The sequence below is a fragment of the Mytilus edulis genome, chromosome 7, assembly GCF_963676685.1.
Source record: "Mytilus edulis chromosome 7, xbMytEdul2.2, whole genome shotgun sequence".
NCBI lineage: Eukaryota > Metazoa > Mollusca > Bivalvia > Mytilida > Mytilidae > Mytilus > Mytilus edulis.
The window spans coordinates 32,503,271-32,518,780 of NC_092350.1; the positions used below are offsets into that span (position 1 = coordinate 32,503,271).

A 15,510-nucleotide genomic window follows, 5' to 3' on the forward strand; every position below is an offset into this window, starting at 1 on the left:
CATGTATTACATGTATTAAGCGTGAAATGAATCTTTTATTGAAAATAATATCCTTGTCCTCCACAGGTGTATTCCTTGTGAATTTTAAACAAACATGAATATGACCTCTGTACTTTATACTTACTTGCTTAAGCTGGGGTCACACATTCACGATTTTTACTGTCGTCCTTGACAGGACCATTCCCGATTAAAATTTATCAAAAGTCTGATCAAGATCCTGTGAATCGTGGATGGAAATTCAAATTTTAATTAAAATTTGTAAAACAAATAATTTAATCAGGACAACAATTAGACAGTGTTCAGGAAGAGTCGATATTCAACCGTTTCCAAGCGAATTTATCCCGATAATCCCGTTCTCAATCCGCTTCTAATCCAATTTGTATCTTTCGCCAGGTAAATTTCGACCGAGTCTGTTACGACTGCGTCCCGATTCTACCAAATGTAATCCGACAGAGATCAGACAGTGACCAGACAGTGAACCGACGCTGACGGAAGTTATCCGTTCGAAAACTGTCGGCATAATCGGGATTAGCAGGTACTGTCGGAACGTAATCCTATCACGGACCGCTCTATCGCATTGCAAACGGCTTTGTCTGGTCTTAGTCGTATTGTATTCTGTAATTGTCGGGACTCTGACGTGGGTATTATTGACGAATTTCGTATTAATAACGGGACTGATCCGGAACGGTTTCGGCAAAAACGGTTTGCAATCGACAAGATCTGGAAGCAATCTGGACTCAATCGGCAGAAAAAAAGCAGCAATGAAAAACTTCCCCAGATCATTCCCGTTCCACAGGACACCGTCCAGAATACACAGAACATTTTTAGGATACAGCAGAATCTGTCACGACATAGGCACGATTGTAATCCGACTAGACTAAATCGGCTGAGTTTCCCCGAATGTTATGGGACGTACCTAACTGTCGGGGTACTTCGTCGAACTATTCGGACCCTTCCCGACCCGTAGGAATCTGTCACGAACTCAAACGACTGCGTTCAGACAATGATAGGACATTCCAGATAATTGAGGATAGTAATCCGACTTTTTCACTTTTCGTTTCGTATTGCTGTCTGATCTCAAACGGGTAAAATAATCGGCAATGTGTGAACCCCGCATTAAAGGTCCATTAAAACGTTGTTGTTTCTAAGACGAGATATGCTACAGCATATATCATAAAATAGCTGGTCTGCCAATTCTCACACGTCGTCGTGAGCGTAATAAAAAAAATATAGTCTTATCCTGTGGTGATGTGATTCAAATATTCAATTATAAAAAAACAACGATCTGTTGGAGTTATTCTAATTTTTGGCACTATTTTCGATATAAAAAGATATCCATAGCTATCTCTTGCATAGGTAAAATTATTCTTGGTTTTTCTTTATTCATTGATTGAAATAAACATTATAAAGTAACGAACTAAGAACCTTTGTATTTTCATTTTTGTTAAAGACAAAAAAAAAAAACCCAAAGAAAATGCTTGTTAAAGAAATGGATTGGTAACGTTATCAAAACAATCTGTTCGTATAGAGTGTAAAAACTAATCATGTTACAGAAACCATCATGGTTAAGTTGTAAAAGATTTAAAAGATAAATGGCAAAAAAATTGTTTTTCATTGATTGTAACCAAATTCCTTCACTTTCTTCTTAGATATCGATACTTTGTCGAAACTGACAAAGAATTAACTGCTCTCTATTCCAAAGTCAGCGAGTACATCTCTGTATTCATGTGTTTCGTATAATATATTTTTTTTATTTTCTATCTTAATTAAATTTCTCTTTTTTTTCATTTGTCTACTTTTAATATAGTTCTTAAACCATAATTTTGTTCAAGCTTCCTTGACCAATGTCAATTGGTACATTCTAATTTACATGTTGCATAATTCTTTATTCAAAACAAGATGCAACAGCTAGCTTCCTTGACCAATGTCAATTGGTACATTCTTAATAACATGTTGAACAATTTTTTGTTCAAAACCAGACGTAACAGCTTTAATAGCATACCACGCAATAAGTGGCTTGTGCATATAAATACACAGTTGACAATTAGTTTAATCCATTCATTCGAAAGGAGAAAAACTGAACATCATAAATTTTGATTTGAACAGAGGTAAGTAATTTTATGCATTGTTTGTTAAATTTTAACCGATTCGATTTAAAAAAATCTTCAATATTAAGTGCTAAAGATTAAATAGTTATCAAAGGTACCACGATTATAATTCTAATACGCCAGACGCGCGTTTCGTCTACATAAGACTAATCAGTGACGCTCAAATGTTTTGCTAAATGAATTGAAATACTCATGTATCTACAAAATTACTATGTGTCTTAGAATCATAAATGATTTATCAGATCATTTTTTTAATTTATTATCAAAACATTATGTTTTAATCGAACTGTCGTTCCGTTCTTTCTTTTAAAAAATCATTAAATATATTGGTTTTAAGTTCAACGAGTCAACATTGCGATTACACAGTCAAGCTCTAAAACATCTTCGAAATACCCTGTTACAATATTGATGATTTTTTTAAATAGTTTATGAGATTGTCAGTCTATTAGATTTCTTTCTGTATGACTGTTCCTTAAATATTTTGTTATCTCCTTTTCCTTTTTTTCTTTGGGGGGCTTTATTGTGCAAAGTCAGGAATATGGCAGTTGTTTAAAACTTGTTCCGTTGATTCTGTCTGTTTTGATTCTATTTCACACGCTAATATAATTGTTTAATTATCAAAAATAATTATGTCTTGATAATGAAAGATTTGTTATATCTGTTCTTCATCTAAAGGTGACAGACCTTGAACCCTGTTTCAGGAGGCCCTTATGTTCCATAGTAATATTTGCAATTTCCTAGTACCCAATATGCAATACAATACTGACAAGTACTGAATATTTTTGAAAATAAATGATCATTTGATTGAATGGCGAACAATTATAGAAAAAACATTGAGATATTTTTTGTTTTTGTTTTATTCACGCCTACCGTTTTTATTTCAGCTGTGTTTGGTTGCTTGTCGATAATTGTAAGATGCATCGAGTGCTCTGGTTGTGCGTATTTGTTGGTAAGTTCACATTATATGTTATTTACAAATTTTCTTATTGTTTGAAATAAGTAAACACTACAAAAATACCGAACTCTGCAGAAAAGATCTTTATCAAATCGCATCAAATATGTCGAACGAATGAAAAATAACTGTCATACTGACTTGGTACAAGACTTTTCTTATGATGATAATAGTTGAGTAAACCTGTTTTTAATTAGGCCTAACCTTTCACTTGTTTTACAGACGCATAGAATTTTCTATGCTATATTTTTGCATAAAATTTTGATTTTACTTAAAATAAAATATATTTTAAGTTTGGTAAATTGATTCATTGAAATATGAATTGTAAAGATTTATTAGTTTCAGCTAAACAATAACACCTTTTTTTATAATAATAGAAATATTTATAATAATTGCATATGTTTAATTATCTATAGTGTTCTGCATGACTGCAGTAAGTACAAAATTTTGTTATTAATGATGGGATAATAATAAAATTGTAATTTTCTTAACATTTTAAGCTTGTTGGTCATAATTTTGTTGATTCAACACATAATCGTTGTGGTCAATGTTGGATTCGTATAAAGTGCTTCGGGTGCTTTATGTTATATAATGTTATACTGGTAGTGATTGAATTACAGTATTTCATTGTTTAAAATCGAGAAACCTTGCAGGTTCTGTCTTTGTTGTAATCATATTACATTTTACTTAGCAAGCACTCGCTTTATATCAGAAATATGTTTATATTCTTATTGATAAAATATTGCATTTGTTTTATAACTGATTATTGAAAAGCTATTAAATGTTGTTAACTGCGGGTGTTATCAAATATTTGGAAAGGTGAATATAAGTCCACATAACATATGCTCTCAAATAGCCTTCGTCAGAAATGCTATCAACCTTTTTTTTTTAAATACGATATCGTTTTTATTGTTGTACGGTCAAGCGGAAGTTGATTAACTATGAGTGGTTGCCAAAAAATATCATTTGACCCGTTTCTTGCCATAATGTAAGGACTCCGCTAACAAATGTAAATAAATGAATACTGAATAAGTATCCTTGTATTCTTAAATTCACCTAGGATAATTAGGCAATATTACGGTCACAATGGTCTTATTTCAACTAGCAGTTAAACCCTTGCTAAAGTTGCCGTCCGTTTGGCTGTGAAGGATGTACCATGTACAAGTAAGCAACCACGTCTGGTCAGAATGGGGTCTTGAGAACCGATGCCTATTGGTGAGAGAGTGTTACTCGTAAGAACTCTTGCAACAACTCTTTGAGGGATCATTGGTGGCCTGTTGAAATGCAAAATATGCTCCCTTGTCCAATATACCCTAATTCTACAATGTCAGTCCCAATTTCAACGACTTTCGTCCCGAACGGACTCTATTCAAGGAATAAGCCGGTGTATTTATTGTTAGATTTGTTTCGTCCTCAGTACGCATAAAGTATTTGCTATACCGGAAGTTTTGAAACCAACAATCGATAAATTAATCCCTAATGTAAGTGACGAGCTTTAGTTTTTCAACTGTTATTGTTTTCTTATTAAATCTTTTGATATCTTGTCAACAATTGTGAAAAAATGTATGATATTTATGTTTATTTATACCTTTTTTTAACAAAAGTTAGAGTCTTCCCAAGACTATACTTTTTTAATAGAATATTTAATGTTCTGCTAACTTGTTTAGTTTCAAATAGTTTTCTGAAAATGATTTTAAGCATTTTTTAATTATTTTGTTGTGAATTATTGATATAGTGAGTACGGTTTGTATTTATTTTTCATTTTTTTTTGTTCGACGATTGTCAATGAGAAAAAGCCCATACTACATAGTCGAAAGAACAATTACAGTTGAACATGTTCAATTGGTTAATCTTTGTCAAGCAAAGGAGACAGCAATTGACAAGATGCATTTTGGCTTTTGATGTTTCAAAACTTTATGCACAGTGGTAATTTCAAATAAACTATACACAATAAAGAAGATTGAATATACAACAAAAGTATTTTATTCTGATTGAAATTAAAAGAAAAGATAACAAAATGTTCATCTTCCGAGTTGTTCATTCAAATTTGTTTGCACAAAAGATAAGTTAGTTGAAGTAGGGTCAAAGTTGCTTTAGTTGTGTTCTTTTATGTATGTGCATTGCGAATATCATTTGTTTACACGTTCGTTATTTTCAGTTAAACTTATTTATTGTACTCCAAATTACGCTCTGCTATACGTTTTAAAACAATTTTTTGGAATATTTAACAAAACGAATAACTTAATAACTGTACTTCCTTATACTGTTACATCATTCTCCAGGTTGGTAGAGCAGGTGATGTGAGTACTAAAATTTTTAATGGTGATAATGCTAACATAGAAGACTGTCCATGGCAAGTATCTGTTCAAGTGAAAGATGAAGGAAAATTTATTCATGACTGTGGGGGGTCAATTATTGACAACAGATGGATTCTTACAGCTGCACATTGTTTTAGAAAGACCCTACCGTAAGCTGTTTTATTTATATGTCTTTGATTTTTATCAACAGATAAATATTTTTTATTATTCAGGTTGTCTGTTATAATAACACATAATCATTTTCTTTCTATGAAATCAATCTTTTTAAATCATTAAAAATAAACTTTGAAAAACTGTTTTGTTGCAATTCATAAAACTTTATTATTCACCCCTTATGTTATTGATTTGTATTTACATTACATCATAGATCAAATTTATTCGATCAGTGCAAATTCACTTGTGTTAATATGTCTTTTGATTAAGTTAAGCCATTTCAATTGATATTTTACAATGTGTCTTTCTATGGTGTGATGTTACACTATTGTCTCAGATAAGGATAAAGGTTTGGTACCATTAAAACCAGTTTGACTTATTAATTATCTTTACTAAATTGAAACCTTTTGGACATTTCTCCTCATAACTCAATGTATTTCATATAAACCAGTCCACTTGTAACTCAGTTTTGTTTGGAAGAATAGTTTTGTTTTTGCAATATTCAATGTATATAAACTCATCATAGATTCTAGGATAACATTTTGCATTTTCGCCAGACGCTCGTTAACGTTTCGTGTACAAAAGACTCATCACTGACACTCGAATCAAAAAAGTTTTAAAAGCCAAGTAAAGTACGATGTTTCCCCTAAGACAATATGTTTTGTATATACGACAGCACTCTGCAAAATTCGACAAACTTGAAACAACTTGGAAATAAAACAAAATTTGATATTATCCCAAGTTTAACTAGAGATTTTATGATATCTAATATCAAATAAGAGCAGGAAAGTTGATACCGAGATTGTTAAAATATTTTATAGAATTAATCTTTAAAGTTTATTGTTTTTGTTTGTAAGACCCATTATGCTTACATTTAAGTTTCTTCCTATTGTATTTGAAACAACATCTTTCAATACTTAAGATTATTTTTTGGAAATTTACTCGAAGCAGCCAAAAAAAAAAGACTTTTTTGGTGATGTTAAAGATCTAATTATCAATATTTTCCCATCCTTTGTTAGTTTTCTTTTTTCCAATGTTTTAATTAAGGATTTTATGTTCACTATTTTATGTTCCCAATTTAACTTTTCCCGTTCGTGACTGGCATGACGAAAATAAATGCCTACATGTAAAGCTTTAATGAATGTGTCCGTCACGCGTTTAACCTCAGTTTTATCAAAATTTTTGTTCCATCTGTTCATTTGTTCAATAACATAGATATTGACGCTGCCATATTTGTTCAGCAAGTTAAATTGATAACCTTACACCAAAATTGATCAACGTTTTACGATCACAGATGTGGAATTTTAACATGACACTACTAAATTCAGAAAATAAACGGCATATAGTATACTAGTTTAAAAACAATTTACGAAAGACATTAACAAACGACCATCACTGAATTTCAGTATCTGACTTGGCACAGAAATATAGAGTTTGGTTGGGTTAAAATGTTTCTGAGCGCTGGGTGAGGAAATTGATAATTTCCTACAAAAATTCGTCTTGTTTGTCATAGATTCTGGTACTGAGAAGGATGGGGAGTTGTCTTATAATGGTGAATGTCTAGAAATAAGATTCAGGAAGCTGTGGGGTTTCTTCAATCCGTAGTTCAAGCAATATGTCAATGAGATAAAATCGGACGCAATCGGATCGTTAATGGAAAATTTAACGTCTTCAATAAATTTGTAAAGGAATTTAAATTATCATCTTGTTTGAAAGAAGTTATCAAAGGTACCAGGATTATGATTTAATACGGCAGACACGCGTTTCGTATCAGTGCCGCTCGGGTCAAAATATGTATAAAGCCAAACTTATACAAAGTTGAAGAGCATTGAGGGCCCAAAATTCCAAAAAGTTGTGCCAAATACGGCTAAGGTATAAAATTGAGAATGGAAATGGGGAATGTGCCAAAGAGACAACAACCCGACCATAGAAAAAACCACAACAGCAGAAGGTCACCAACAGGTCTTCAATGTAGCGAGAAATTCGCGCACTATTTTCTGGGATAAGAACTCAAATTATATGATTATAAGGGAAAGTATATACAATGTATTAAACTTAGTCTTGCGTGCACTTTTTTCTTTAAATGCACATATTTAACGAATTATCGACAAATATTATTCCATGCAGTGGTTGTTGATCGCAAGCTAATTTACTTTCGAGTTTTTGACGAACTTTACCGCATTGATAAACAATAAAACAGAGCACGTGAAAAAGATGCCAAACTAGTGAATTGAAAAAGCTATGACAATGTGTTCATATTTCCTTTTTGTTAATTAAACTATTCTTTGATTATTTGTTGTATAAAATCTGTTCTTTAATAATCTGTTGGTTCTATTTACCTTCAAGAGCAGGTTTATACTCTTTAATCCTGGCTTGTACCCACTCACTTGCGATGTGCGATAGCCGAAGTTATTACGTGAGGTCTAGTAGTTAAGGTCGCTGCGTGCAGGAAAATATCGGCGAATTGGAGTCTGGGAAGTCAATAATTCAATATCGGTACATTTCTATGAAGATTTTCATACCATAAAGGATTTTCTTTGAAAAAAGTTTACGTTCACTTTTTTAAAGTCAAATGAAACAAGTGAATGTTCAAAAATAATGTAAATCTATTCTGGAACTCGTGTTCTCATTGACCTTAGTCTGTGTTCTGTTAGTGTAACTCACACGTAAACTTAACACAATTAAAAACCAATTCTTCAAAGAACAATTGAAGGTCTTTCCACCTCGATAATAAGAATGAAATTTAAAAAAACGATGTTTGAAAATGTCACTCCTTGTTGATGTAATTTGGTTCTTCAAATTGATATAAAAAAATAAGATTAATAGGTATATGCAGAAAACTTAATTGTTTTATTATGAACAGAAACTAATTTTTAGCAAAGGTCAGATCTAGAATGTCAAATTGACCTTTGACCCTGACCTCAATTTAAAGGTCACATGTCAGTGATCTCAAATCAAAAGACCGCAGGTCAATCATTTGTATGGTTGTGGATAAATACTGATTTCAAATACATAAGGGGAGAAAACTCCTATAAGGGTTAACTAAAACACTTCGACTGAAATAGGTTGAAGTTGCGCCTTTTTGTAAACAGTAATTTGCCAAACAAATCATATCATTAACTGTTACAGTTTCTTTTGAATAACGATAACAAGCAAAATTCAAAATTTAGAACATGACCTTGACCTTCGACCTTGATCTCAATTTCAAGGTCATTGAACTCAAAACGAAAGACCGGAGGTCAATCACTTCTATGGTTGTTGATAAATACTGATTTGAAATACATAAGGGGAGAAAACTATTATAAGGGTTAACCAAAACACTTGACTGAAATAGGTTGAAGTTGCGCTTTATTGTAAACAGTAATTTGGCAAACAATTCATATCATTAACTGTAACAGTTTCTTTTAAATAACGATAACTAGCAAAATTCAAAATTTAGAACTTGACCTTGACCTTCGACCTTGATCTCAATTTCAAGTTCATAGGTCAGTGAACTCAAAACGCAAGACCCGAGGTCAATCACTTGTATGGTTGTGGAGAAATACTGATTTGAAATACATAAGGGGAAAAAACTCACATAAGGGTTAACCAAAACACTTTGACTGAAATAGGTTGAAGTTGCGCCTTATTGTAAACAGTTATTTGGCAAACACATCATATCATTTATTGTCAAAGTTTCAGTGGAATAACGATAACAATCAAAATTCAAAATTTAGAACATGACCTTGACCTTTGACCTTGACCTCAATTTCCTTCAAATGGACCAAGGACTTCATATCAAAAGACTGTAGGCCTCTACGACTTATAACGTATGAATTTATCCAACAAATCGCCTATCTTAAATTATCAAAGGGAAATAACTCTCATAAGCTGTCTTCCGATCACTCAAGTCAAAATGAACCAAATCATTCTCAAGAATAGACGAACAATTTGATGAAAACAGCTTGCTAAAATCTTTTACGGTTTTAGAGATATAACGATAACAAGAAAAAGGGGACGCGGGGAGATAACTCCTATAAGAATAAGTTTTCGGTCACACAGGGTGAGTTTTGAAACCCCCATTACTGTACAACATCATTGGCCAAAATATCGATTCGATATGCTGTAAGATAAAAAAAAAAGCAACTAAGACGACAAAAAAAAAAAAAAAAAAATAATAATCAGAAGAAAAACAAAAGGTCTTTCCACGAAAAGTGGAAAGACCTAATTACGTTCCCATTGATAAAACTCAATGTTTATGATTAGTTTAAATCATGTTTTGTCTACATGCAGTCGATAGTCAATGTAAGCCTTGTGTAGGTTTAGTGTACACAAAACTAGACATTTAGAACATTAATTGTACCATGTATATTTAAGGAAGAAACGAGTTTTGAATAAAATTGATATTTATAACAATAATTAATAAAGAAATAACTTTCAATCCAGGTGTTCTCATCGAAGTCCGCGTTCATTTTCCAATTCAATAAACAATATGAAGACCAGTACGGTAAAAAAAAAAACAATTTTAGACTCTACGATGTCCGATTAAACTAGAATTTAGAAAAATAACACTTTTACGATACTTCCAACACATCAAAAGTATCTATCTTTTTCGCCGGTGAAAATTATTACTATTTATTTTAGAGCAAGGATTTATATACTATGCAATTTATTGAAACAGTTACATTAATATATCTGTTCGCACCCTTTAATTCAAGGTAATTGAATCTAAATAACTAAATAAAATTAATTGTATATTTAATTAGGTAAACTAAAACAATTGCTTCGATATTTCTATTAATCTATCAATAAATTGCAGGACTAAATGGAATAGAACATAAATAAATTAAAAAAAAAAACCCACAGAAAACTAAAAGTATTCTTTAACAACATAATGCGGATGCATGAAATTTATAAAGTGTCGTTATGTTAGGGGATCGTGAATAATTTTTTTTTATATGTGCAATACTTCCGGCCTTCTGACTTTAGTGCATATGAATGTATGCGGAAAGTCTAGATTCAGAATGTATAAGGTGAAATTACTGTTGTTTTTATAAATAGATCGGACTAATGTTTGCTTATTATTAATCAACAAAGCGTATATAATGTTGATAAATAAATTCTCATTAATTCGGGACGTCAGGAGCGGTTTCGATGATTTATTATCCTCTGAACGGGTTTACAACAATCTTTCCAAGGCAGTCAAACTCACTCATGTGCAATCACCTGCAAATATGCGAAGCAATTTAATGGAAAGGAAGCTTTGCATAACCAAATGTATCTAAGGTCTACTTTAATAGAATTAAATAAAACGTTTCCTAAAATTTCTCATTTGTTTTAGAAATAATCTTATAGAGTTTTCTATGATACTTCTTATTAAATTGACCGTTTTCATTTTTGTTTTAGATTGAGTGATTTTAGAGTGGGAGCAGGAAATTCTAACTTAGATGAGCTAGAATTCAGAAGTGTAAAAAAGTTTTATCCGGTACGCAGTTTTATTTTTTATTTTTTCATTTGAATATCAGCGGTTTGTGGTGTAAAATTTTGAAAATTAAAAAAAAGATAAATTTTACACAGCTGAGCTATAAATCATAATTTTAGAGATATTATCTTAATACAAGATGATGAAATGCGAAAAACAACAAACGGTCATTCTGACTCATAGGTCGAAAATAAACAAAAACATGACTAAATAAATAAAAACAAAAGAATGATAAACAGTTTATAGTTTGATAAGAATTTAAACAATTGATAGTTTGATAAAAAGTCAAACAATTGATAGTTTGATAAAAAGTCAAACAAGTGATAGTTTGATAAAAAGTCAAACAATTGATAGTTTGATAAAAAGTCAAACAAGTGATAGTTTGATAAAAAGTCAAACAAGTGATAGTTTGATAAAAAGTCAAACAAGTGATAGTTTGATAGAAATTCAGACAATAAACAGTTTGATAAAAAGTTAACCAATTGAAAGTTTGATAAAACATTAAACAATTGACAGTTACATATGAAATATTACGAATTGTATCAAACAATCCTGATGTTGAGGAACAACAAACTGAAATTAAACTCAGTCAAACTACATTCAAACTGAAAATACAACGAAACAAATTAGAAAAACTGTGTCCAAACAGCAATTATCTGAAGACAGTCTCAGAAGGTAAACGTTAGACAGCAAACATATATATTTTTGCAAAGTAAAATGCATGCCATTCGTTGTGAGCCAAGACGACTTTTAATAGTTTTAGGTAACAAATTGTGACTCATATCAAATCTTCTAACATATATGAACAAATGCAAAGCAAATTTAAGGAAAAGATGAAAAGCAACTAAGAACAAAACATAATTAGAAATTATTCACGTTACTATATTAGAAAATACATACGCAACTCGCAACTGTTTCCCGCCATTTTTTTAATTTGACACATTCCCCATTTCCATTTTCCATTTTATATGATATGTAGTTACTCAATTTTATATGATAATTAGTTTCATGGACAATTGTATCGTCTAAAAGAGTAGCTGAGATGAAAATAGTAATCACAATTACCCTGCTGTGAAAGTAAAATAAATCTCTCCAATACAGTATTTATTCTTGTGTCCCTCAGAGTTTACAGTGTTCATACAAGATACATTTCGTAGTGATATATTAGCCCCTTAATGTATCATTAAAATCATTTCTACATAAACTAGTATCCAACAAAATTGGTTAGACTATTTTTTTTTTCAGCACGAAAACTACAATCAACAATTAGAAATCTCTGATATTATGTTGATCGAACTACGGAGACCGTTTAGGTTTGGGTCTACTATTAATAAGATCAGCATGGACACTAATGTAGACCAAGATTACACAGGAGAAAGTTGTAAAGTATCAGGTTGGGGGAATATAAATGGGACTGGTGGTATGTATAATTTAAGAATAAGATTAAATATTAAAAATTAATTTCAATAATTTCATAAATTGCATTAATTTAATTAATTACGTGCAATGGATATGAACTATACTACACAACAATTAGATACATCTTATTCATCTAAATAAGCTATGAATTAACCTTTCAGAAATTTGCCTACATCTTCCACTTTGTATTCAGCACTTTTGATTTGTTTCCATCATGCGTGAGCTAGATGATATCTGCAACACTTTACAATGATATTTTGGAAAAACACTTTTATAACTTTCATCATTGTTTGCCTCAAAGTCCACATGTACTTTTTTTGGCTGGAACCTGTAGCACCTTATGTCAAACTCGAGGTATAAATGCGTAGGAGAAAACCGTGTTTGTTTTATCATTAATTTCTAGTTATGGAGGATATTGTAACGGAACATTAACAGAAAACTTCGGTCAAATTGATCTGATTTTAACATGATTACATGTAAGATTTCTTATTTTAAATTTTGAATGTGATTTTTCTTAATTATCATAAATTTCAAAGTAAATTGCATATACTATATAATTATATAGAAGCAATGCGTTTTCCACTGTTGACTTATCGTCTAAGGAACAGATGTAAAATGAAATTCGGTTCCAGTTGACTCAACCAAAAAAGAAATTAGATTTAGACAAATGACTTCTTCCTTTTTGTTTAGATAAAGCAATTTGTGAAGTTAAATATATTATAACACCACATCGTAAGGGAGCGACTAATTTTCATTTTTATTTTTGCTGTCTACTTAACTTTATTTTATTTCAGGTATTACGAACACGAAACTTCTAAAATCTACAGAACTAACTGTTATCAGCAATGAATCCTGTTCGAAGCAGTGGGAAGAGCCAAACTTAAAAACTGACAACACAAAACTATGTGCTCAGGACTTAGGAAGAGATGTCTGTAATGTATGTTTTTCTACATTTTATGTATTCTAGAATATATTTGTTGTGTGTGCATGTGTTACTGTTTTAGTTCTGCAAGATTATCGGCTAACGAAAACCAGCTTACGTTGTTTGATTCCGATTTTATATATTGCAAATGTGCCTTATTTATTTCATTTTATATTTGCAGCAGTTTTCATACAGTGGTGCCCTGATCTTAGTTTATTGTCTAACTGAAGGATGTTCGCTACTCTGTTTCAAAATAAAAAGCTTTTTAAAACACTGTTATAGATTGATAGTATATAAATAAAGGAACTAAAAAGCATGAACAAATAAAGTGTCCGTGTGCTTGTTTTCAAGAAAATAGATATTGCAAAATTGGCGGGAATTATTCTCTCTAGACTTTTCTTATATTTAACACTGACACACTTTTCCTTAACAAATTATGATTTTTTTTTTCAATATAGCTTAATATACCAAAAATTTAGTCTGATCTGTAACTTAACCGATTGTGCACTTTGTCTAATTGTGAAATAATTGGAAAGTGTAAATTTACATCGTGGACGTTATTCATTCAAAACAGGAGATAAAACATTTTGGGATATGCTCCCATTATTTTGTTTCTCATATCTTCTTTAGAGTGTATCTTTTTTCAGGTTTAATGATATTTAAACATTTGTCAACTGGTAGTTACTCATATTTAGCATGCCCTTTTAAGAAAATGAATTTAAAGAAGAATACAAATGTATGTTAAGCTAGTTTAATATTATGTTGGTAAGCTGATAATTGTTTTTTTGTGTTTATGACTTGCATTAACAACTGATCATCAGGAATCCTATTTCGTTAAATAATGTGTTGGTGTAAACGTCATTAATTTGTCTTTAAAACATCGTTTAACTTTATCACGTAGAATTTTAATTGAACCTCTAGTTCATCTGCATGCTAATTAGCAGCAGGAATAAATTAATAAATCGAGATCTTAGGAACACATGCCACAATTTTGCGCCTGTCACAAGTAAAGAGCCCTTGGCCTTTGTTCGTATTGTATGATTTTAATTTCATTTATATGTAATGGAGTTCAGTATCGCGTTTATTTTCACTGAACTAGTACAATTTATGGTTCGGGGACATCTGAAACCCGCCCCTGGGTGCGAGATTGTCTTGCTGTGTTAAAGACCCGATGGGGGACTGTGGCTTTTTTCTACGTTTGTTCAAGTTGTAGTCTCTTTGAACCATTCACAATTTCCAATCTCAATCTTATGACACAACAGAATCAAACGAAACAAACATTTTTTAAAGAAATTTAAGTAAATACTTTCCACATATAAAGTGTCTATTCAGTTTGTTATATTCTTGCAACTTCAAACGGGGAAATAAGCACATTGTTCAGATCACAATCATCAATCAACAATAAAAAGTTATAAAGGAAAAACAAGACAACCAGGGGCGTTATCCTTGTACGCTTTTAAAACGACTTATTAAACAATCAGTGAAAGATCCTAAAACTATCTTTTGATTTAAAAAACGTTTTATTTATCTAGGGAGATAGTGGTGGAGCTTTAGCTTGTGGCAACGCTGATGATTCTGCATTAAAAGTTGTTGGTATAGTATCATATGGGGTGGCAGTTTGTAATGGAACAATGCCAGATATTTATGTCCGAGTTTCTGCATTCCAAGATTGGATTAAAAAGACGAAGAGTAAAAAAGGAAAAAACAATACGAAGGGGAAGAAAGATAAGAAAAACAACAAAAACAACAAGAACAAGAAGAATAAGAAGAACAATCGAAATAAATAAGTGATTGAAAATAAAATTCAGAGCATTTATTACCTTATGTCATGGTTATGAAGCCCACTTCCAGATACATCATAGTACAAAAAAAAACACAAAACAAATCAAATTTATATCACAATGTTTGGGCAGCATGTGTTCGCAAACGTTATCAGTCCTTAAAAGGATCTAATGTGTAACATGTTGATTCTGATACGCTAACCCTTCTCGTTTATAAGTTATAAGTGGCATTGAACTTCGAGTATTTTCAGATCTATACTTATGGTTTTTGTGTTGCTGGGATGTACAAGTACATTGTACCTGGCCACGTCCACTTGTTTTTGCAGTTTTTGTGTTTTTTTCATCTGATGAGTAAAGCCTTTTTTTTATAGTTCGTTCTTATGTTGTACTGTTACA

The 15,510-nt window shown here is 31.4% G+C and overlaps 1 protein-coding gene across 1 annotated transcript; it reads left to right on the top strand.

The window, feature by feature from the left end:
• Window positions 1–1,877: 1,877 nt before the first annotated feature.
• On the top strand, window positions 1,878–15,149 carry LOC139481267 (chymotrypsinogen A-like). The gene is made up of 8 exons (XM_071264447.1): window positions 1,878–2,108; window positions 2,993–3,057; window positions 3,477–3,493; window positions 5,343–5,527; window positions 10,917–10,995; window positions 12,238–12,412; window positions 13,206–13,348; window positions 14,866–15,149. Exons 2-8 carry the CDS (start codon window positions 3,024–3,026, stop codon window positions 15,118–15,120), a joined length of 888 nt encoding a protein of 295 aa, XP_071120548.1. The 5' UTR covers window positions 1,878–2,108; window positions 2,993–3,023; the 3' UTR covers window positions 15,121–15,149.
• The last annotated feature ends 361 nt before the right edge of the window (window positions 15,150–15,510 follow it).

Coding starts and splice junctions, on each gene's coding strand:
- LOC139481267 (XM_071264447.1), top strand. CDS start 3,024: ATGCATCGAGTGCTCTGGTTGTGCGTATTTGTTG. Junction 5,528..10,916: donor TGTTTTAGAAAGACCCTACC/GTAAGCTGTTTT, acceptor TTTTTGTTTTAG/ATTGAGTGATTTTAGAGTGG. Junction 10,996..12,237: donor GTGTAAAAAAGTTTTATCCG/GTACGCAGTTTT, acceptor TTTTTTTTTCAG/CACGAAAACTACAATCAACA.